At 46.4% G+C, this 23,338-nt stretch overlaps 4 protein-coding genes across 4 annotated transcripts; all 4 read right to left on the bottom strand.

Moving 5' to 3' along the window:
• Positions 1–100: 100 nt before the first annotated feature.
• On the bottom strand, positions 101–6,661 carry LOC117856977 (calmodulin-binding transcription activator 4). The gene is made up of 11 exons (XM_034739436.2): positions 6,170–6,661; positions 5,397–5,522; positions 5,175–5,290; positions 4,848–4,936; positions 4,131–4,176; positions 3,473–3,935; positions 3,212–3,339; positions 2,009–2,712; positions 1,171–1,717; positions 733–1,069; positions 101–588 (listed from the first exon to the last, which is right to left on the bottom strand). The coding sequence occupies exons 1-11, from the start codon at positions 6,180–6,182 to the stop codon at positions 584–586; spliced, it is 2,574 nt and encodes an 857-aa protein (XP_034595327.1). The 5' UTR covers positions 6,183–6,661; the 3' UTR covers positions 101–583.
• A 6,101-nt stretch (positions 6,662–12,762) lies between these two features.
• LOC117858720 (CBS domain-containing protein CBSCBSPB1) lies at positions 12,763–16,844 on the bottom strand. The gene is made up of 14 exons (XM_034741846.2): positions 16,473–16,844; positions 15,793–15,961; positions 15,564–15,696; positions 15,312–15,482; positions 15,043–15,121; positions 14,828–14,941; positions 14,674–14,740; positions 14,466–14,571; positions 14,312–14,370; positions 13,852–13,970; positions 13,643–13,776; positions 13,485–13,570; positions 13,300–13,389; positions 12,763–13,218 (listed from the first exon to the last, which is right to left on the bottom strand). Exons 1-14 carry the CDS (start codon positions 16,631–16,633, stop codon positions 13,042–13,044), a joined length of 1,665 nt encoding a protein of 554 aa, XP_034597737.1. The 5' UTR covers positions 16,634–16,844; the 3' UTR covers positions 12,763–13,041.
• Positions 16,845–18,087: 1,243 nt separating this feature from the next.
• Positions 18,088–20,799, bottom strand: LOC117854784 (uncharacterized). The gene is made up of 3 exons (XM_034737036.2): positions 20,182–20,799; positions 19,193–19,313; positions 18,088–19,096 (listed from the first exon to the last, which is right to left on the bottom strand). The coding sequence occupies exon 3, from the start codon at positions 18,587–18,589 to the stop codon at positions 18,353–18,355; it is 237 nt and encodes a 78-aa protein (XP_034592927.1). The 5' UTR covers positions 18,590–19,096; positions 19,193–19,313; positions 20,182–20,799; the 3' UTR covers positions 18,088–18,352.
• Positions 20,800–21,983: 1,184 nt separating this feature from the next.
• LOC117854783 (uncharacterized) lies at positions 21,984–22,680 on the bottom strand. Its single transcript, XM_034737035.2, has one exon. It carries the CDS (start codon positions 22,539–22,541, stop codon positions 22,164–22,166), a length of 378 nt encoding a protein of 125 aa, XP_034592926.1. The 5' UTR covers positions 22,542–22,680; the 3' UTR covers positions 21,984–22,163.
• Positions 22,681–23,338: the final 658 nt, after the last annotated feature.

The following is a 23,338-nucleotide window of genomic DNA, read 5'->3' as shown; positions in this document are numbered from 1 at the left end:
CACTGTCTTGAAGAACTGGATTATTGGAGTTTACATATTTAATTATGTTAATCTATAGTGAAAAAATGCAAAGGTGATCATCGCTCATCATCTGATCCCATGTTCGAAAGATGCATTTTTCATTAGCAAATGGCAATTAAGATTCCTTACAGGATTCATTATGCTGCAGCTATGCCCATATTTACTACCATATAGTACAAAGTTACTGCAAACCTACTGCGTCAAGATGGTACATACGGTATATACATCGAATGAGGTGGGCTTCAACTACCTTGCTATCGAGGCCTTTGAAGCTTCTTTATGGACAAAGCACTTCACTTTTCTCAAGTTTCAGCCAAAAGTCAGCTATTGCACATGACGTTACTATGTACACTCGAACAGCGTTCACCTTGAATTGGAGCCGGTACTGAATCACGTTCAGTTTTTTGTTCGGGATCCACCGTGTCCTTTCAGTCACCACGGCTTTACTCTTCACCAAGGCAAACTGTTGTTCAGATCCTTCAGCAATGGAGAGAGGAGAATAGTGGGTGGCTTGCGCTTTGCTCCGTCACTGTAGGCTTAACACAAGCACTACTTTTCATGGTCACCCTGCCATCGTGAAAACCTCCCTAGTTAGTCCGAAGTGAACAGTAAAGGTAATTTTTCAATTGAAGAATCATTTTATAAAACTTCTCATGCAAGTTTTTAAAGGGACACCATTAGTAGATTTCAAGCTTCTGACTAGAAATTCACCTTTGCTTGCTGGAACCTCTGAAGCATCCTTCTGTATATTCACCTTTGCTTCTTGGTACCTCTGAAGCATCCTTCGGTACTGCTGCATTGCTTTAGGACTACCAATGATGCATGATACCCTTGAAACAGCTTCATCAATGGCTGTTTCCACTCTTAGCTTCCGGAAAACTTTGGCAACGTCTTCTTCCACCTCTTCATCAATTGGCATTGCCCCAGAATTGAATCCTCGCAAACCAACCCCTTTTCGGTGCCATCTTAGCATCACCTTCTCAAGGACACCCACACTTCGAAGTAATTCCCTGTACTTCTTTCTTCCTTGATGAGCTCTCACCCGTGCCTATCAGGATCAAGATAAGGATTAGCCTATCAGCTTTTGATGTTTCAAACAAAGTAGTATTTACAGTGATCCTTTGCACATGTTTTATTGTGCAAACTTACCTGTATCTTGATGACATTTTTCCGCAACTTCAGGAATTCTTTACGTTTTTTCCAGCACCTGAAGTTCTTCTGGATAGATAATGCAGCTTTCTCCAGCATACCATGTGAAACTGGAACTGTCTCATGAACCGACAAGCAGCTATTCTGAAGAGCTGCCTCTTTCTTTTTCTTAAAGGAGAACACTCGGTACGCAGCTTGTATGCGTGCTGCAGCTTGAACAGCATTTCGGACAGCTCCTAGGGTATCCTTGAGCGCAAGCTGATCGTCAGTCCCACCATGCACATGGGTGCTTTTGTCCGATATTCTGTCCACAGCATTACGTATTCCGCCTCCACTAGCATTGCCTTTGCACTTTCCATTTTCTTTGGATTCAATAGAATCAAGGTGAGTTGTTAATTGTGCTTCTGAAAGGAATGCAGAAAGGCCCTTGAAACCATATGCCAAAGCTATTGAAGCAGGTGTTTTGGCAGCGGGGTCTTCTGATGTTGGATGTGAAAGTGCACCAGCTGCAGCATCGGCAGTAAGAAGAGCCACCACCATTTCTTCCCTGTATTTTTTAATTACAATGAAATCAGGAGGAAACACGGATTAGAGAAAGCCATAGCCCATACACAAGAGATCAACTGCCAAGATTATGCAAGGAATATTTTGTGTCCAGGTGCAAAAATAAGAACGTTCCTGGCAATTGATACATGGGAATGGCAAACAGCAGAAAATACGTAACCAGCACGATCCCACTTGAAACTTGACCGTGAAAAAAAACGTTAGCATTATGCTGCATGTGATGTAGAGAGTTTTATATCATTGTGCCACATATGATGTAAAGAGTTTTGTATACCTGCCAAATCTTGCAGCCCAATGTAGAGCAGTCCATCCATTTGCATCACGGTAGTTTATAGGCACTCCAGAACTGAGCAGTGGCTTCAAAGCCAAGTCATATCCCAAGGCCGCAATTGTATGTATAACACCATGGTATTGCTTAGGAAGCAAATGATCTCCATTACTATTTTGTTCACATTTGGATAGCAGCCATTGCCTAAACTTGTCATTAAGCAATACTTCCATGACACTGTTCACTGTTTTCTCTTGGTCCAGCTGCTCGTATGTCTTCCTCATAATATCCATTTGGTTAACTAGGAATCCACAGCCAGGATTTGGGAGTTGCGGGCTAAATTTTGCAAATACATCACAACCTTGACCATCAAAAAGGATCTGCATATAAATGAGCAGCAGCAGCAGCTCATCATTACTTTTCATAGGTGTCTGATGGGCTTTGATAGCTTGTGCATCATTGCACAGTTTCCCATTTCCATCAATCATGCTCTTGGTAGGCTTCTCATGGAATTCAAATACTCGTGTTTCACTGCAGGGTTTCCCGTTCCCATCAATCAAGCACATTGTCACTTTTCCAGCATTAAGGCATGGAGTATGGCAACGGATGGCACCTTGCTGGATAATTTCCACAGGTACCTTAACATCACCAAACAGCATTGCCCATGAGCTATGAGAAGGATTGCAAAGGAAGTCTCCTAAAACGATAACCTGCATCAAATTTACATAAGTCTCCAGCCATTGTAGCAATACCACTGTAATAATAGCCTTGATGCAGGTTTGCCCTAACAGGTTCTTTTTCATGTCACTGAAGGCCATATATGAACTTAGGCTTCAAGCACACTCAGATCATGATAGTTTATATATAGTATTACCCCGTTCGATTCTAAAAGCAAGCCATTTTTTACTTCGCCACTCTTCTGTAAATGTGGTCATTAAGGATTGTAGCTACTTGTCCCCCACATTTATGCCCTTGCTAACTAAATGCTGTCAATCTTATGAACAAATGAGGTATCCTTTCTAATGTATCAAAATCGCAAAGGCAATGCCCAATAAGGTCTAAAATTACATTTGCAATCAGTGGGAGTATACAACTACCACATGAGCAGGTGAATGCATTTTTCAATATCTTGCCAATAGAAAAGAAGAAAGAAGGATGCATGTTGCAGTAATTTCATATAGAATATCAGCTTATAGTTACATATGGTACCTTTGTAATTTCAGAAGAAAACGCCGATTCTGGAGAAACCTCATGAATGTGGAACCATTGGTTTTCAGTCGGTGTCATAGAAGCTGGATGCAGAATTCCCACAAGTTGATCATCCTCCAACCATGTCTCTGATTATCAAGGAATACAGGCAAAAGCTACCATTTTAGGAAAGGTTTCCACTATCTCTCAGCCATTTTATGGGATCTTAGCAATGAAAGAATTTGAATACATGGTGTTTACAAGCATATAAGATTACTTCACCTGAATTTTTTAACACATCGAGAACACTGGGATATGGATGGGTTCCAGTTTCTTTGGTATGATGTCCACTAAACTCCTGTATATTGAAGATATCCTTAAGATTCCCACAACTGTCTGGCTCCCCATTCTGAATGCCAGGGAAAACAACATGCTCATTATTTGTTGGAACTTCCTCAGCTATAATATATGAATCTTCTTTGTCTTCCAGACTCAGCTGCATTTCAAGTTTCCGCAAGGCTGCCTTATGTTGAATCAAATCAAATCTACTTGTGCTATTTGTTTCATTGTTTATGGTCACAGTTTGGGAACTAACTTCTTCTGCAGATCCTGGACTGGATGAATTGGGACATGGTAAAATTGACTCACTTGTCCAACCGGGTGAACTGTGTACTTCAGCTCTGCTAGCACTGCCATTCTGATTCGATGTTGAAGAATCATTTCGTGCTGATACTGAAATGCTGCCCTGGTAAGCAATAAAAATTAAGGTGAGGCACAACTCAAACCAAAGTTCAAAGATGCATCCAATGCAAGTCTTGATCTGTAATATTGTTGACTATCAAAGTAGAACGATGTCTGGCTAAAAGAGAAAAAAATCCTAATTATTAAGCATCGAGGTTGCATATTTTCATTGACAAAAGAAAGAGAAAAGTAGTCAAACCTCTAGAACATCTCTATAGTGGACAAAAACAATGTGCTCATAAGCCCTGCAAAGATGAATCGCTATTATCAAGAGGCAAATTGATTTACATACTGGCCAATGAGATTCAACAAAATAAAAGAACAGATCATAACCAAAAGTAGAAATCATAAGTCACAACAATGGAAGGTATAATACCATCATTTCAGCACTGCATTATGACTGGTATACTACCATCAGTGCCTGGAATTTGTTAGTTCAAGAAAACACCTGGTTGGAAGGTCCTAATGAATGTAGGCTCTAGATTTTCAAAAATATAATCTCCACACCGTTTTGCAGCATCCACAAAAGTTTAAAAACCTGGTATAATACTGTATAAATCACAACGGTTCTACAAGGCAGCGCACGATGATCCCGAATGGTTTCTTCAATAAAACCGACTCAGGATGATTTCTAGCTCTCAGGAATGTCGCATATAGAAGTTCAAAGTAACACAAGTGCATCAAGTCGACAAGCCATTGACATGAATAACTAGTGAATGTGAGTTAATGCGACAACCTATAACATAGGACACGAATATGAGTACTCCATGGAGTCATGAAGAATGTAAATACTGCATGTAGTTATGAAGATGATATGATCATATTTTTCCTCCACGAGTGAAGATCCAGAGGACAAGAAACATCTGTATGAAGTCCAGAAAGAACACAAAGAGAAAAGAGAGTAAATAATTCTTACGGATCAAGCATCCAATATATCCGCCTCTGAAATGTAGGATTTTTGTCTCCACGAGCATAGTAGCAATTCAGTGCTTCCACGTTATCAACCTGAAATTTCCAGCATCAAAACAGAAATGGTCTTAGCTAGACATCTCATTATGGAAGTGTATATCGCCTATCCACTTGGCCCAATTCAGTTCTAACTACAAACACCTCTAAATAACATATTTACTCATCAAGCTGATGATTCCTGAACATATTCTGACTAGCAGAACATATTAACTTTTTGAAAGATCTTTAAGCTAGACACAAACATGACCATTCAGCAAAAGATAAATGAACAGACCTTGAGGCGCTCATGGGCTTCATTAATGGTCTTCCCATTCTTCTTCTTTTGCCATTCGAATCCATCATTTCGGAAGTACCGAAGTACTCTTCGGTTGAAAAGAAACCAAGAACCACCTGCAGTTTCGGGATTGGTTCGATGAATCACATTCAGGGCTAAAGCAACCAAGCGCGGGCTTTGATTGTATATTTAGAGACTAAAACCAAAGGATGCATTTATTACTCGGTGGCTTCTGTGGGGGCTTATGTGAGACCATGAACAGCTCATGGTTCTGTAGTATCTGCAGAACTTCTTGAGGCTTCAGCCAGCGGGTCTTCACTTCCTGTTGTAGCTTGTGTATGTCTAAGCCTGAAACAGTAAAACCATAGGCAAAATTTGCTGATAAGAGATAGGAAATGACAGCACGCCAATCGCATAGCAGTTGGCAACTAATTATATCACAGATAGAAGTGTTAAGTGGATGGTTAACTACAATTCAATTTGGTACATTAATTAATGGCCAAATTCGTAACCCTAAATGCCCTAAAAAAATTCATAACCCTAAATTCCTGTTGCTACTCTAATGGCCGCTTGACAAGGGAGGCGCCGAGCCACTAAAGTGAGCATGAGAAGTCCATCCTAAAACCACCCCCCTTGGTCTCGCTTATATAAAAGAAAAAAAATATCTTTCTGTTTTCGCAGCAACTACACTTGCTATCATTGTCCGTCAAGAACTAAACTTATCAAAAGCCACATATAATGAGTGAGTTGTAGCATTCCCTGCTAATAGCCGAGCAATAAAATCTAAGACAAATCGGTTTGCATTTTTCGATCATACGAGGCAGCCAGCCTGGCATAATCTCCCCCTCCCCCTCTCTCTTCCAAGTTCCAACCCCCACATCTTCACTTCATCTAAAAAAAATCTGTTCTTCAGGCCCGAAATCACACTCGGAGATCGCCCAAAAGCATCGAAAGATTGCAACTTTGAAGCGAGGCGCCACGGGATTCGGCCTTACCTTGCTGCTGCATCGCGCTGGCCCGGCCGACGAGTCCGCGCCCCGCCGCCCCCAGCGAATCCAGCAAGAACTCAACCTGTGTCCTCTCCTCCGCTCGCAAGTCAAGTCGGGAGTCGCCGGGTGGCAGTGCCGCCTGCCCAGTGCCAGTGATTCGTTCCCCGCGACGCGCAAACTTATCGTTCGTCCCGCGACAGCGACGCGCACCACTGACCGCGACCCGACTGACGGGGAAGAAGAGGGATTGCGATGGGGGCGGGCGGCGGAGCAAGAGCCAACGACGAACACGTGAGCCCGCGGAGGGAAGGGGAAAGTGCCCGACAGATTCCTCCCGGCGCAACGCGGCGGTTGCTAAACATGGGGCGATTTCTTTTTAGTTAGCGGAGGCGGATAACTGCTAGTATACCAACAGCATCGATCTGCTGGTGGTTACACTAAGCTCGCTGTCACGGCCGCGTACTCGCAGCACACATGCTCCCTTCTGAACCACAGAATAATGCTGCTCACCTACTCCAGCTGGAGGCGAGTGCGCTGTGCGCAGCTCTTGGGCCATGGCCGCCGTCGCCATGAGAGGGACAGTAGGTTAGGTGACGGACATGCTTTAGTTTAGCGAAACCTTTTTTGTTTGCAGGCGTTATCTGGTGCATAGTAGTAGCGTATTAAAGCTCGGAAAAGAAAAAAAAAAGAGAAGAAAGCATACGAAGGTGGAGGATAAGGTGGTTGCGGCGGCCGCGGATGAAGTTGTGTTTAGGTGTTAATCCTTGAAACATCTGTGGTTAATGATTTTTCACACGGAGATGCATTTAGCCGCTAACCATTTCGTGATGTTTCATACCCAAGTATCCAACTGCTGCTCACGTCTGCAAGAAGCTGTTGCTTTGCTCCGACCGTGTCCATGATCCATCCTCGTCGGCGTTGTCGCATTGAATTCATGTACCCGCATGATTGCGGTGTCGAGATGAAATCCATGGCGAGGGAACGCACTGTCCTTGTCCGACTTCGACGACGACTTGAGCCGTTGAGCGAGGGGCACGATCTCTCTCTCTCGCTGCCCCTCTATCTGATGCGCATCACTGCTAGACTGCTAGCGGTCTGGAGTGATTGGAGCCATGCACTTACGCAACGATATCGCTCGTCACATCGAAAGCGTGCGTGGACTTTGCTGGAACTAGTTGATTCTGTCAAGTCTGAACTGGATCGACACGCTGAAGGCTGCAGCAACAACTTGAAGTATGAAGCTTTCAGTACAGCGGACTTGCTGGAACGAGTGTGCATTCTGAATATCTGAACTTCTGAAGTTCTGAAGGAGAAGAAGGGCACACACTGTGCACTATGCAGGCAGGCAGAGACCGTTTCCCATTTCATCAAAACTTGGGAAAATTAAATCCGCCGCCATTACGAGGATGAACGCCATAAAATTTGTTACGATGGTCCACTGTCAGTGACTCAGATGGACCTACCTGTCAGTGAGATAGGTAATTGGAAAAAAAATGGTTGGAAAGTAAAATACGGCGATCCTCAGGCGTTCCCTTTTAGTAACATTCCGTCTCGCCACGTCCACATCCACTCCAGACAGTAGTAGTACAGGCCACACACACAATTTTCTACCACGCGTGTTCCCATCCGTTCAAACACTCTGCATGCTGCATGCCGAGAGAGTAGCTTCTTCCGGCCCTCGGTTTGGGATTCTCTGCCTGTCGGTTCCTCAACTTGCAATGTAAAATCCGTGTCCGCTAGTCGATCTCAACGACAATTTGGCCGCGTTTACGTGATGACTCGCCTCTTTTTTTTTTTGATTCCGTTCCGACCAAGTCGGTCTTGGCATCTCCACGTACGTCACTACTCCTGTCCTACTACTGCTACATTTCACCATTTTACAGTGCTGCCCCTCCTGGTGTACTGAGATGGGGTCCTCCTGGTCAATGATCTGCCGACGACGACTCCGACAGTTCCGTTGCCATGCAGCCATGCCATGTGTTTGGATCGCTTGCACTGTATGCACTTGATTTTCATTTCTTGGCCATTCATCTCTCAATGTAATGCAAGTCGATCCCGATGATTTTCTTCACCTACTCGTGTTTCTTTTCACCAGATCCCCAGCATGAATGTCGGAGACCAATAAATGGCGATGATCAGGCGTGTGTGTGGGCCACCCGTCGTCGTCAGTCTAGGTAGATAGTAGTAGCAGCCAGACATATTCAATTCAGACAAGCAAGGGTCTTCAATTTCTTTGAGCTAGTAGGAGCCTCTAGGACGACAAAAAAAATTAAAATGCAATGCATGCACGCCCGATCGAGCAATGACTACCGACCGGCAAAAAGGGAAGTAAAAATTGCTGCCCTGATGATGATTGATGATGCATCCAGGGCTGGATGAAACCTCAAGGCTAGGCTAGGTGAGGGTTTTTATCTGCATTGAATGATGAGCTTTATAATTACTTATTTACAGCTACATCTCATATTCTCATTGTCTGTATTGTTTCTTCATCGACACAGGATCGGATTCTACCATGGCGTACGTAGAAACTGCGAGAGGAGGGAGGTAATCAAGTTGTAAGCGCACAGATGAGATGATTGGTAGCTCTAGCTACCTGCTCGTTGTCCAAATATGGATATCCGGGCAGGACGACAGTCGGTCCGATTAAAGGGGTGGTTGGACCACCTGCTAAACTTTAGCACCTATCACTACATCAGATGTTTGATACTAATTAGAAGTATTAAACATAGTTTAATTATAAAATTAATTGCACAGATGGAGTCTAATTCGCGAGATGAATCTATTAAGCCTAATTAGTCCATAATTTGATAATGTGATGCTACAGTAACCATTTGCTAATGATAGATTAATTAGTTTTAATAGATTCATCTCGCGAATTAGACTCCATCTGTAATTAGTTTTATAATTAGCTCATATTTAGTCCTCAGTATCCGAACATCCAACATGACCTGCTAAAGTTTAGCAGCACGCTCATCATCGTAGTACGTCGATTTCACGATGCAGAGACCGTGCCCCAGTAAAAAGTTTAGGTTCTGCTGCTCGATCTGACGTCCTTGCATTGCTCAATTATTGCGAGAAAGCCGCCGTGCGCGACGAGCAGAGCAGCGTTTACTGATCGACATGGTAACTGACTACGGTTGATTTCAGCGAAAGTGCGTCTCGGTGCCTCCACGTCACTAGCTAGATAGCATTTCACTTTTCGTCACCCCTTGTCAGCAGTGTACATATTCTGATCGGGACCGGTCGAGTCAATGTCAATGATACGTATTCGATCGTTCCGTTACGCAAAATGGCCCGGTACGTTGCTACGATGAAATGTGGTTGTATTTTCTAAAACTCGTGTATTTTTATTTCTACTACTATATTTTATTATAACGGATACATTGGCTAGAAAATCAATAAAATTTTGACTTAACATACTTTTCTGCTCCTACTTATTACACTTTTTATTTAAGCAAGTGATACCTAGTAACAAAAATAGGTACAAGCATAATAATGCAACCATTCTGATTTTAATCTTAGAGGACGTGAGGATTATATTTCACACATGGTTCAGTCTAGCAAGCACCACAATTGTGTGATTGTGGTCTACATGCATTATTAGCAAGGGTGAACCTATTTCTCAATATAAGCAGTAAGCAGTGCATGGCCAACTTGCACCTACGCTACTCGGTGTGCAACATTTCTAACCTTATGTACTCCCTATGTTCCAATTTAACTGCATTTGTACAGTTCAAAAAAGTCCCAAAATAAACATACAAACTGGAGCCTATCGGTCACCAATATGTAGGCCCCATCTGTAACAAAAAAGCCTGAAGCACCCGTATATCAACATCCGTGTGAAAAGTCTAAAACGTTCTTGTTTCTTCTCCAACCGCTAGCTTCCGCTTACCTCGCATCCAGCGCTGTTTCCTATGCTGCCATTTTCTATCCATACTAATTTTTCTTTCAAATCCTACCAGTGCACTTGTACCGGAACGGAGAGAGTAAATTTGTATTCTAGTATGTATCGACTCTCATACATATTATATTTCTTTAACATCGATAAATGATCCTAAAGTTTGCAAACTAAATAGCTAATTTGAGTTAAAATGCATATATGTACATCCATTGCATGCCAATTTTTTTACCTCCGATGAACCTATATGGGTTGTTTGGTTGGACAACTGGTTTGCTTTACACAAATGTAAATGTGTTTATTTAACACGAACAAACAGTAGTCAAGGTGTGGTATTAATTCTTGGGAAGATTGAGATTGTGGGTTCAAACCCCACCGTGCCCATATTTGACGGTCTTTACCAGGGATTCCGATTTGGCTCCGGTTTTTACATCGAGTTCTTTACTGTTTCGGTTAACGCAAAAAAAAAAAAGTTTGGCAGAAGCATTACTCTCTTTAATATTAGATGTGTGTGTATATATGCATGGACGCGACGGTGGTCAGTGGTCACCGCCGGCACGTACGGTCGCCGGGCCGGCAACAGCACACATTATAACAGCCGGCGGACAAGGAGGACCGTACCGGATCCGACGACGACGACGACGACGCGCATGCGAGCAATTGCGGCCGGCGACAGCACACATTATTGCAGCCGGCGGACGAGGAGGACCGTACCGGATCCGACGACGACGACGAATTAAAGCTTAAACGAGACTAGAGTGGTGTTTGGATACTCCTGCCAAAGTTTAGCACATGTCACGTCGGATATTTGGATGCTAATTAGGAGTATTAAATATAGACTAATTATAAAACTAATTGCATAGATGGAGTCTAATTCGCAAGACTAATATATTAAGCCTAGTTCATGATTTGACAATGTGGTGCTACAGCAACCATTTGCTAATGATGGATTAATTAGGCTTAATAGATTCGTCTCGCAAATTAGCACAGGGGTTCTGCAATTAGTTTTATAATTAACTTATGTTTAGTCCTCCTAATTAGCATCCGAACATCCGTTGTGACACTGCTAAAGTTTAGCACCCAGTATCCAAACATCGCTATTATTGTATGTCTGTATGCAAACGCTCGAGGTACTGCAGCAGCTAGATACTACTCCTATGTAGTGTGGTGGTCACTTCATACATTGGCGGCATGTATGGGCCTTTCAAAATCCCAACTTTAACACTATGCAAAAAGAAGATTCCCCATCACATCAAGCTTGCGGTACATACATGGAGTACTAAATATAGACGAAATCAAAAACTAATTGCACAGTTTGGTTGTACTTCGCGAGACGAATCTTTTGAGCCTAATTAGTTAATATTTGGACAATAATTCACAAATACAACGAAATGCTACAGTGTGCTACAGTGCTAGCACAATAATTTTGGATATAAAAAACAGGCAACTAAACAAGGCCTATGATCAATGCATGCATATGCATGCTATAGTGCGTGCTCGCCAGCAGCGCGGAGGGGCCCATTTGCAATTGGTCCCGTAGATTTTAATCTGGATCTGCTCATAACTGGTTGCTCAGGCTTGGATCAGCTCGGTCGTTCTGTCCATCATCGTCGTCGCCTCGTCGTCACTGCGTCTGCGAGGACGCCGCGAGGTGGGTACGAACAGCTAGCTTCGTTCGGAGCCGGCGGCCGGCGGCACGTACTGTACTGATGATAGCTTCATGAGGTGGGCACGGCCTGCTCCATCGATCATATCTATCGGCGCCTGCGACGATCCCGTAACAGAAGCGGTGGCCGTAGTAACAGATCCGGGGGGCTCGCTGCTCCGCTACACATCTGGCCCCCGGCCTGCTGCTGCGCGTGCAGCGGCTCCTCCGCCGGCCTTGTCGTTCTCGGCGTCGCACGCCCAGTTCCTGCGCTGCCAGAGCAACGTAACGCACGGCAGGCGCCCCGCGCGGCGCTCGGTCAGTGGGTGGTGCTGCTGCTGGTCCATGCCAGCCGGGCGGCACATGCATGCAGCGACTAGTAGTAGAGAGTTGCTGCGCCTGCATTTCCTGGCTCCGGCTCGTGCCGTTGTGCTGGGATCGTGGAGCAGGCGCACCGACGAATGCCGATGCCTGAGCCCTGCCGGCGGAACACGCGCCGCATCGTACGCCCATGCCAAGTTGGGCTAGTGGTTCTGCCGCAGCGCCGTGGCTGGCACCAGGATGTATATCGCCCCCACTGTCGTCCGTACCGCGCGCCATGGATAGGAGCAGGAGCAGCAGGGCCATGCATCATGGCCGATCGGTGCCCAGAGGCCAGAGCAAGTGCAGTGCAGGCCGGCATGCTAATCCCAGCCAGCCGTGCAGAAAACAGCTACTACTACGGTGACCGGTGAGATCAGCGGCGCCTAGTTCTCGGGGAAATGGAAAATGAGCAAGTGACGTCCCAAGTTGGGCCATATGATGGTCATGTAAAACTTGATACACAAAGGCCCAGGTCCGGTACTGCTCAATGCTCATGCGACTTCACGTCCGTATAACAACCGTTCCCCATAAAACTGCTGCTAGGAGTCAGAGACGACTGAATTTGCAGTCAGGATCAACAAGACACTGAATTCGCAGCCCAAGGAGCACTTGCCACAGAAAGGTCGACCAGAATTTGATCAAACAGACGTCTTCACATGCATCAGTGATCAGCCTGACGGTAAACAGCACAAGTGAAGGCACAATCATGCTTCTCTCGCTTGTATAGTCATCATGTGATTTTATGATACACTGACAGCCATGGTAAGACTTTGAGACTCCAAAACTTTGACCAACACCGTGTACACGTATGCAGGCGGTCATCCACTGCCGGGAAGTATTATTACAGTTTTTTCTTTCTTCTTTCTTTTCCCTCACAAGAATTAATTACACAGCCATTCTGGTCATTTCAATGATATTTGTATCACCAAGACGATCAAATGCGTGCTCCCCTGTCGTGCTTGACTTTGAAGCCTAACCTGATCGCTTCAGGTAAGCCATCACCCCAAGGCCTGCAACTAGAGCCGCACCGGCGGCAACAGCACTGTACGCGGATGCCCATGCATCCTTTCCAGCGTACTCGAAATCTGAAGAACCGCCGCCTCTCTTCCGGCGGCCAACACCAACATAATCCAAGTGCAACCTCAAACTCTGCAAGAGGAGCCTAGATATGAGCATCCTTGGCAGGAAAAACAGCCATCTATTCATCTTTGCTTGAAAATAGGAAATTACCTTCCAACCGATCTGTCTTGCGTGGTCAACAGCAGCTATAAGGTCACTGTCTGATGAAAGTATGACCTTATCATGATCCTCATCTTCATACTGTGAAACGGTTCCACAAATGAACAAAACTTAGATATTTGAAATAGCGATGAGGGTTACATATTGAGAAAGGCACGTAGATTCAGCCAAATTACCAAAATTTGTGGTAGATTTTTTCTATCAATGTCATCGCCGAGCCTCTGAAGAATGCTAGTTATCAGGTCCGTCAAGCTGCTCGTGTCTGACATTCGAAACGCATGAAGTTCAGAAAGCAAGTTAAATCACCGAACTAAAAAGATTATTTAATTTGTACCGCAGTTAAATCTGTGCATCCTTCCTTGCTTGTCCTGAATCTTGAACCCGAACATGTTTGATAAACCAGAAGCTGGATAAAAGGCAGATCTTGCTATATCTGTTGCCTCAGATGCCACTTTTGTTGATCCTTCACTGAGAAAATGCCAGGTAAATTAGTCACACAAAAGCCATTAGAGTGTAAGTTCAGGATGGAAGGGCAATACTGACCTTCTGGAGTCATCGTCATCATCTAGAGGTCCAATGGACATTGCTGAATCCCAGAACCTCTGCATCATGGCAGATGCTGCCTCGGATCCAGCTGCCCCAGCTGCCCCGGTGTTTCCGACCTAGACACAAAAAGGTAATAAGGCATTCAAGCACGCCCCGTAGAGTAAACATACACGAACATAATGGTCCATGAAACTTGCAGACCTTGCAGTCTACTGAAAGTTACTACAGTTACTTCTATCAAGCAGTGTATAATGATTAATACAAATTGCAATAAATTCACGAGACTTTACTTTGCAAACTAAACAACCAAGTATTGTGGGCACTATTATCTTACAGCTAAAAATGGCTTCTAACCTCAAACCGAAAAGCATGCGCATAGGAGTAAGACATAATTTATATGCACAAGATAACCCAGACATTCAGAACTAGATCCAAGCAGAAGGAAGTTGCCACTCACCGTTGCAATTGCAGCATGAGTTATGTGAAGAACATCAACAACAGTCACAACATTCCCATCTGGATAAATACAACACACATCACATCATGCATACTTTAACAATCAAACAAAAGACATCAGCTGGATTTAGCTCATTCATGGTTCATAGACATACCCCTGTCTAGAACAGGCAAATGTAAGAATTTCCCCTCATGCATTGTGTGAAGAGCATCAAGGATTGGGGTGTCAACTGTAGCACATTCAGGACTCTGAGTCATGACCTGTGGAAAGGAGTTTCAAACATGATGGTGGTTAGTTGACGAAGGTAGATAATAAGAAATGTGACTGCATAATAATACAAAGATAATTATAATGAGACTTGCCTTCTCGACTGTAGTGGACTCAGGAGGAAGATTCTGGGCGATAACACGCATCAATATATCTCTGGACCTGTCATAGAAAACAAAGCAAGGCTTTTAGTTTAACACAGATCTAGAAATAGCTGTTACTATAATTAGGTTGAGAGAAGGTACTCACGTCAGAATTCCCCCAGGTTTGTTTTCAATGGCTACAACTGCTGAACTCACTTTTAATTCCAGCATCTTCTTTGATGCTGTCAACACCATGTCTGTTGGTGCAACAGTGACCACTCTAAGCAATCAAGATCAAGAAATAAGTTGTTCTGAACTGGCACTTATATTTCTGAATGCTCAAGAAGGCACTTAATTTGAAAAGGAAAGGATATTACCTACTTTGAATTCTCAGAGATAATGGTCGACAGTGCTGGCCTAAACATCCGCTCTCGTAGAGTTTCAATAAAATTGTTAGGACCTGCAAAATAAAAGGAGAAAAGATTAAAGCGGCACACTGCCAAAGACATGAAGGCAAACTTTATACATAACACAGGTCGTCAGTACAGGTGAAACATAAAATGAGAAGGGTTGGGTGAAGCTGAAAGCATAATTATTTTAAAAAAATAGAATGAAGATGGAAAAGGTAAGGGAGTATGTGAACTACAGACCAGATGCAGCTGTTCCCCAATGCTTTTCTACGCCCTCAACAGCAGCAGCAATTGCTCTTCCTTTCTCCGCTGCCCTTTCCATCCGTGCAATAGCATCATACAGGCACTTGGCAATATCCAGTAGTGCAATGACTTCACCATTCTCCACAACAGGCAGATGTCTGAACTTACCTGGAACCAAAGGAAATTTTTCAGGGAACATTAAGATAACCGCAGGTAAGGTGCGCGAAAAATGTCAAAGCATTCACGTACCTTGCACCATCTTCTGCAATGCCTCAACTGCAAGCGTGTCTGCAAGCACAAATACAGGGTTCCTGGTCATGACCTTCGAGACCGGTGTCTCTTCCATCTTCAATTCACGAGCAATCACCCTTGTGGTTATATCCTGGTCAGCATTGTCAAAAGACAGCATATACAGTGAGAAATCAGGAATCTCTAAAGCAGCAAAGACATGTAGAGTGAAGAGGCACATATTCCTCACCTTGTCAGTGAGGATCCCACAGAGCAAAGCGTTGGAGTCAGTCAGCAACACAGCGTCGACTCTTCGTGAGGCCATCCTCCGACAAGCCTCATGCACGGTTGTGTGATCCGGTATTGTCAGAGCCTTGGACAATCTCAGCCTTTTCACAGTTCTCTCGCCGGTCAGTGACCTAAAAAGCATTACATGAGGAGGCATTTTTCAGCTGTGGGTACCTGGGCACAAAGTTTTTTCCATTCCACAGCAGAAACATGGTTGACCAATCAGAAAGCAGCAGCAATCAGTGTCGTTTTGGTGCCAGGCAATTGCTTCTGGTTGAAATGTGTACAGTTTACGCTACACAAAACTCCAAAAACAGAGCCATGCGTATGTGCATGGTTTAACTTGTAACAGCCGAATGGGATTCAACAGTTTGTATTGCAACTGAAAGTACAAATCTAGATGTCGTAACCTCCATCGATTCCATAAAAATAGAATCGAATCTAGGCTAAGGAAGCTCCTATAGGTTGCAAAGGAAGCGAGACATGGAAGCTACAGCAGGTCATCACGCAACGCTCGAACCGAACGCTCCTCCTCACCCAACCACGACGCAATCAGAGAGAGGCAACCAGCTACGGTCTACGGGTAACAAAAACCTAGCACCGAAAAATGAGCAAGGCGACGCGTCGGGTCGGAGCACGTACGTGGAGTTGCCCCGGGAGATGGAGGCGGAGGACCTCCTGGAGGAGGCGGCGGCGCCGTCATGGCCGTGGCCGTTCTCGGCGGGCGGGAGCCTCCTCCTGGAAGCGGAGGAGGAGGAGACGCTCCTCCGGCCGTGCCCGGCCGCCCCCGCGCCGCCGTCCATCTCCCACCCCGCGCGCCGCCCACCGGGGGGGAAGCGAGGGGGCCCTCCGATCGGCGACGGCGCTGATCCGCGGGCGGCGCAGGCGGGGGGGCGGCGGCGGCGTGCGGTGCCTCCTCCCCCGAATCGGGAGCTCCCACAAGATGGGGAGGGAGGGGGGGGAGGCGGAGACCGGAGACGGGAGCGGAGGTCGCGGCCTGCGGCTGAATTTTTTTCGGCCAATGGAAATTCTCGGAAATTTCCTTTTTCCTGCTCGAGGGGTGCTGGAAAGGTGGATTGATTTGGTTGGGCTGGCTGGGCCTCCCGTGTACGTGTTGATGCGCGCAAAAGGGTTGGGCCACGTGGGTCCGCGCGTGTGGATGGGGAGGCTGACGGGTGGGACCGGGCGGTGGCCAGTCTGCGCGATGCGGGGGGAGGAAGGGCACGGACACACGGTACCGTTTCGTTCGTTGCTGGGTTGCGTCGGGTTCGTTGCTTGTGCCGGAATCTCACTGCCTCGGAGGCCGCCGTTGCTTCCCACCGAAACGCAGACGTTTGAATACGCGGATCTTGAAATTGACGAAATTCATCATAAACAATTCGCAATTCATTATATAAAAAGGATATATTGCTTTTTACTATAAAATGCTGTCATTTATTCAAATCAAAACAAGTTACTGAAATTTAAGCTTATGGAACAAAAAATCTAACCAGTTAAACTATTCTTAGTTCCATTGCTCATCTTGTTTTACAATGAGTTTGTTTAGCATCATCCTTTTTATGACTTTGTTATACGACACCTACAACTATCTACGTACGAGTATTTTTCTCACTAAAAAATTCACCATTCTTTTCGACTGCTACTCGATTCGCCTCTTTGTCTTTTACCTTTGCCGACTTCAAACCCCTCCGTCAGAATAGAGTTAAAGGATTTGGGGATTTAAAGAAAAGATTGGGGAAGGAAGGCAAGGCTAATGGTGGAGGTAGCCTGTGGGCAGGGTGGTGATACGGGCGGGGTGTTTTTTTTTGAGAGAGAGAGAGAGAAAAGGGGGGGGGGGGGGGGGGGGGGGGGTGGTGGTACGGTGCAGCAAACGAGGCCCAGCCCGGTCTGAGCCTGATTCGCTAAAAGGACCAGGCGTGGTGCCGATTTGAAAAAAAAAAAAACAGTTTGCCGAGCTCAGCCCCAGATCCGATTATTTATTCAATTATTTTACACGTAAACATGGTGGTGGCCCGGCCCGGTAATGGCCCGAAAGGTTTCCTCTGATGGTCTGTGGTGGGAGTGAGCATTGACCTGCCTGATTTTGCTTCCAGTGGAAAAAAAAAGTGCATTTTTTATACTAATAAAGCAGCAGACCCGCAATCATTTTATGCTGGTTCGGTCAATATGACCTGGCATTTTGGAAATCTACTCTCCTGTGATGGTGGTTGTGATTTGCGAAGCGAATTAACACTAAGCTACCATCTGGCAAACAGTATGAAGGAACAACAGAACGCACAGCATCCTCTAATTCTCAACAGAAACATTGGGTTGCCAGAAACAGAAGCCAAGCAAATTGAAGTTTGTGTCCATGAACAACTAAATCCTCATCGGACAACTGCACTGCCCCCAGCTCAAATGAGTGCTAATACAACCGGGCAATTAAAACGAGCAAATTACCAAGGGACTACACAAAGCGCACACCATCACCGATTCACCATGTCAAAAGCAGCCTGAGAACCGAGCTGGCCGCGCGAGCTTGGCTAGGCGGCGTAGACGTGGACGCCGATGGCGACGACGAAGATGGTGAGGAGGCAGAAGAAGATGACGGCGTGGACGAGGATGGCGATGGCGCTGGTGCCCATGTTGCCGAACTCCACCACCCGCGTCCGCGCGGGCAGCTGGAAGAGCAGCCCCGGCGAGAGCACCACGAACAGGATCACCGCCACGATGATCGGGCCCCAGTCCGTGCTCGGCCGCGGCGACATGCCGGCGTTCATGTCGACTCGATCCCTTCCTCCCCCGCTGAGAGGTTCGCTTTTCTCGGCAGCTCAACCAACCAGTGTATCGATCAGCCGGTGTATCTGTGTGCCAATGCCAATGGATGCAGCAAGAAGAAGGTAGCTACAAGAATGTACAAGGCCAATATGTAGTGAGGTTGCTTAACGTTAGCTGGCTGTGTGGAGAAGGAGAAGGAAGGGGGGAAGAAGGAAGGAATGCGTGCCCTGCTTGTGCTTGAAGCAAGGTCGAGAGAATACATCTGGACAGGAGGCATGCAGCGAGATGCCTTCGCGCGCTTTACAGTCTGAAGAGGGCTCCAGAGAGGTGCTCCTTTGCAGCGGTTTAGGGCTTTAGGCCAAAGGAAATAGTTGTTCAGCAAATGGCTAGCAAGATTACCAAGGAGAAAAGTGATTAAAGGCAACGCGTTTTGGCTGGCTGGCCTTACAGATGAGATGCTTGCTCCCTTCCTCTGAGACGCCTGGCACAGTGGAGCAGTCACCTGGAGCCTGAAACCAGAAGGGATGCAGATGATGCAAATTGTTTCTAGCTCGGAGCTCGGACTCGTAGAGAGCCAGAGAGGAATACGTGATCACACAACTCACCTGCATCAGGTAACTGATTCTCAGACAACTAGGCTCGTTGCATTTGTTCAGAAACAGAGGAACCTGCAGAGAACAATGTCCTCCTACTGCCAAATCTTCTGATTGCGTGCCAATAGCGGCCCTGCAACAAGCAATGGATAATGCTTGTCGATCAACTCATCTGAAAAATTCCAAGTTGTCCACATGCAACTACTGGCGCCCATATCAACCTGAAGATATACACTCCGTAGAGCAACTCCACAATCTAAGAATATTGTGGAGAGGTACTCCCGCAGATTGATTTTCCGAATACCCTTTACATCTCCTCTAGCAGGTGGGTCCAAGATGTCAGTGGCACATTCATTTTTCTTTTTTTTCACTTTTTTATTCTCCCTCTCTTCTCTCTTGCCGGCAGCACACCAGGCCAGGAACTCCGGCGTCCCGCAGGTGGCGCGGGGGTGGCTTCGCCGGCGGGGCAAGGCTGGCGCGGGGTGCTGGACGACGGTATGGTATGGAAAAGGGATTGGAAGATGGTTTTCCTCAATTGAGAAAAAATTACTGGGAAAGGGATTGTTTTCTATCTGTTGGAGGGTGTCCTTTATATCAGATTATAGGAAAAGAGGGTTGGTTTTCTCAATCTTTTGCGTTACAAAATACGAAGATATGGTCAGCGCAAAGCATATCTCAGCACATGCAGGAACTAAATAAACTTCTTCAGAAGCTGGAATATGCCTAATACTGAGCTCGAAACCAAAAGTAGAAAAAAAGGAAAACAAGTGAAGTGAAACATTACTGAATCGAACTAGCCAGTGTGTTAAAGAAGAAAAAAGAAACCAAACCGATGTTAGAATTCTAGGCATATTTCGGTATATTTTAATTCTAAAATATACATATAAAATATTATCATGAATATGTTGAGTGATTCAGTGATAAAATAATATGTGCCAGTGTTCAAGTTTAAACATCTAATAAACAAGAATAAAAATAGGCACAGATGATTTAGGATGTACCCTGGGGCGGGGCCAGTGCCGGAGGCACCGGATGCGCCGATTAGTCGCACTAATCGTGAAATGGCCTCAGTCGATGTAGTCGTACAAACGAGACGCCGAAAGAGGTCGATGCAGTGTAGTCCCTTGAACGGCCTCCAGGAAGTAGCAGGAAGAAGAGGACGTAGTCGATCAGCGCGGCCACCAGGAAGAAGACGTTGCAGACGAACAAGTCCTCGGCCATCAGGAAGTAGACGTTGCAGGGGTCGGCTGTAGAGGTTGCAAACGAACAGGGAGGGAGCGAGCAGTCGCGTTGAACGCTCCCAAAAACCTTATCGCCCACCTATCCTGAGCAAGATCTCCAGCTGAAGGCGAGGTTCCGGAGGCTCTACTCTCGTTAGAACTTATGCGCGCAGTGCCTAGCCATGGGAATGCAAAAGATAGGGAGAAGAGAGATCTCCTGAAGAAGAGGAGGACGTCTTATACAGGCGAGCAGTGAGAGAGGAGGGATGAGCCTTGACGCCAGTAGTCAACACAGTCATCAAACACAATCAATTCGTCCAGCCATCAAATGCAATCAAACCAGGCAATCAAACTGCTGCAATCAAACCAGTAACCGTTGGAATATTCCAGAGTTTATTCCTTAGCGGTTACTGGAGTGAATTCTTTCAATTGATGACTCTGATGATTGGCAAAAGGTTCACCGCACCGCAGCACATCACGTCGCATCGCTCGCTCGCTCGGCTCGTCACGACACAGCCACATCGAGGCAAGCGAGCGCGCGCGACACGCCAATCTCCTTTATTGACTTTACAATTGGTGTACACAGAGTCCACCATTTAAATCAATTAAAATCCTCTTCAAATTCCCACGTTGACTAAACACTTAACTCTTTAGTTTTTATTACTGAACTTTTAATTCTTTTAATTGAACAAATAAATGGGCCAAGCCCGTATATTCCAACGACCGATGCTTCATCCCGGAGCACCAAACATTCAGCGCTACTCGATGAACGCTGAGACGTGCTTCTCAAATCAAACATTTCTTCCTCCTGCGGCCGTGACGGAAACAGGTGGCTAGTGTCACATCCTGGTACTCTACGTCAAAGATGCTAGTCGTCAGTCAACGTACAATTATGATGCCCCAAAACTAGTTACACAGGTGACAGTAATTCACACTACGCTGTCCAAGCAAATAACAACATGATCAGGTTAACCATCCGGAGTTCTTCCCCAAGCGAAAACCAACCGTGAGGGATCGCTGTCATCCCTTAACAACTGCACTTGTGTTGGGATGAGAGATTGCATCTTATCCTGACCTAACAAGTGGTGTTGCAAAGAGCTCAGGCAAGACGCATGATCCGATCCCTACCAGCTACCATCTGATGGCGACGAGCAAACTATCCCCGCTACACTTTTACACGTAATCGCCAGCTCGTGAGCCACATGCTCGTTACTTCTCTATCACAGCTGACGAACTCGCTCAAAACACTCGCATCACTGTCCGGCAGGTCCCCTCAGCACAGGCTGCTTCTACACACATCTCTCTTTTTTATGTACGGACAGAGGTAACCGGTAGCAAATTCGTACTGCTCCGTAGCTCACACGCTACCATGTTTCGTGATCCTACTGACCAAGCAACTGGCAGATGAACAGAACGATAAGATTTGTCACCCTCATCTTTTGAATCTTTTCCTTAATAATCTAGGTGTTCACTAGTAGCATATCATTGGTGTTGTCATAGAAAAATGGTATTAGCATCTTGATTTCTCCTCAAGAACAAGAAAAAAATAAATAAAGAAATGCTTGTGGTAACAAATCAGAACATGGGGTTAAACAATCACTTAATTCTTGTGACGTTTCCTTCAATCAACAAGCAACCATCTCCGGGGATTTAGGTGTACAACAAAAGGGTGCATTTTTACAGGGATCATCAACTCTGTTTGACTCCTAATAATATTCAGGGACAAAGAAATCAAATCTACCCTGCTGCTGCTGCTGCTGGAGCTACGCTACGAGCATGTCGGAGCCGATCGGGGAGCAGATCCGCCCCCGCGTCTCGTCCTTGCATGGGAGCGCGGCGTCCTTACCGAAGAATCCGGAGGAGAGGGTGGAGACGGCGCCGGCGAAGCCGAAGAGCAGGGCGAGGCCGGCGACCCATGGCATGAGGAGGAGGCCGATGGCGAACGTGACGGAACCGCAGAGCATGAGCGCCATCGACGCGCCGAGGAGCATGGCCGCCGCCGCGGCCGGCGACATCCCGGGCGCCGGCCGCCCCAGCGCCGCCGGCGAGGGGGAGACGATCGTGAGGAGCAGCGCGCAGAGCTCCCGGATCATCCGCGAGTACTGCTCGCCGCAGCCGTCGCCGCCGGCGGTGCCCGTCATGTTTTTGGATGGAGAGGCGAGGATTCTGACTCGAGCTTCGGCGAGCAGCGACCGATCAATTGAGCGCGTGGGAGGGAGGAAGAGGAATCGGAGGAGACGACGCGACGCGGAAAGGGGGAGACGAGGGAAGCAGGAGGAAGAACAGAACAGGTCTTTATAGAACCCCCGTGGGCTGTGGTCCAGTGGACAAAACCGGGCCCGCCTACTGCTCCTCCCGGTGTCAGAGCCGGGTCCACGCACGGAAGGCGAGGCAACCGAAAAGCTACGCCGACGCCACCGACGGGCACAGACACGTAGGGAAGCCAGTGCTTGGCCCCACGCGTCGGTGGGGTGGGCTGCGGTATGGGCCAGACTGGGTGGGCGTTGGGAGGGTGGTCGTGACTGGTGGAACGGATTTATAAAAATGGGACGCGGCCCATCCCTATCCGGCGCCGAGTCATGGCCGCGCCGCATCGTTTGATTGGTGTTATCGCTTATCTGACAGGCCGGCCCATGCCACCGTGTTTCGCGCGTTATTTTTAGCGTATAGAAGATTCAGTTTTTATTTTTTTGATGGTGAGAATATTCAGTTTGGGTCGAGGGTTAAAGGTGAGGGCGTGAGGCCTAGCCGCCTAGGAAATGATGATAAGTGAAGAGGTAGGAGGATGACGTGTCGGGACGCAAGCGCGAGGTGACGTGGAAGATAAGAGGACGGCTCGACCTTTCCGTTTTCGCGCTTTTTTGCGCTGCATTTGGTTCCTTTTTTTGGTCCCGGTCGCTTTTCCTGTTGCCTAGTTCCACTTTTCTCCATTTCGCCC

This window comes from Setaria viridis, chromosome 5 (assembly GCF_005286985.2).
Source record: "Setaria viridis chromosome 5, Setaria_viridis_v4.0, whole genome shotgun sequence".
NCBI classification, from domain to species: Eukaryota; Viridiplantae; Streptophyta; class Magnoliopsida; order Poales; family Poaceae; genus Setaria; species Setaria viridis.
Note: the sequence above shows the minus strand (reverse complement) of the source record. Positions and strands in the feature narration are given on the sequence as shown.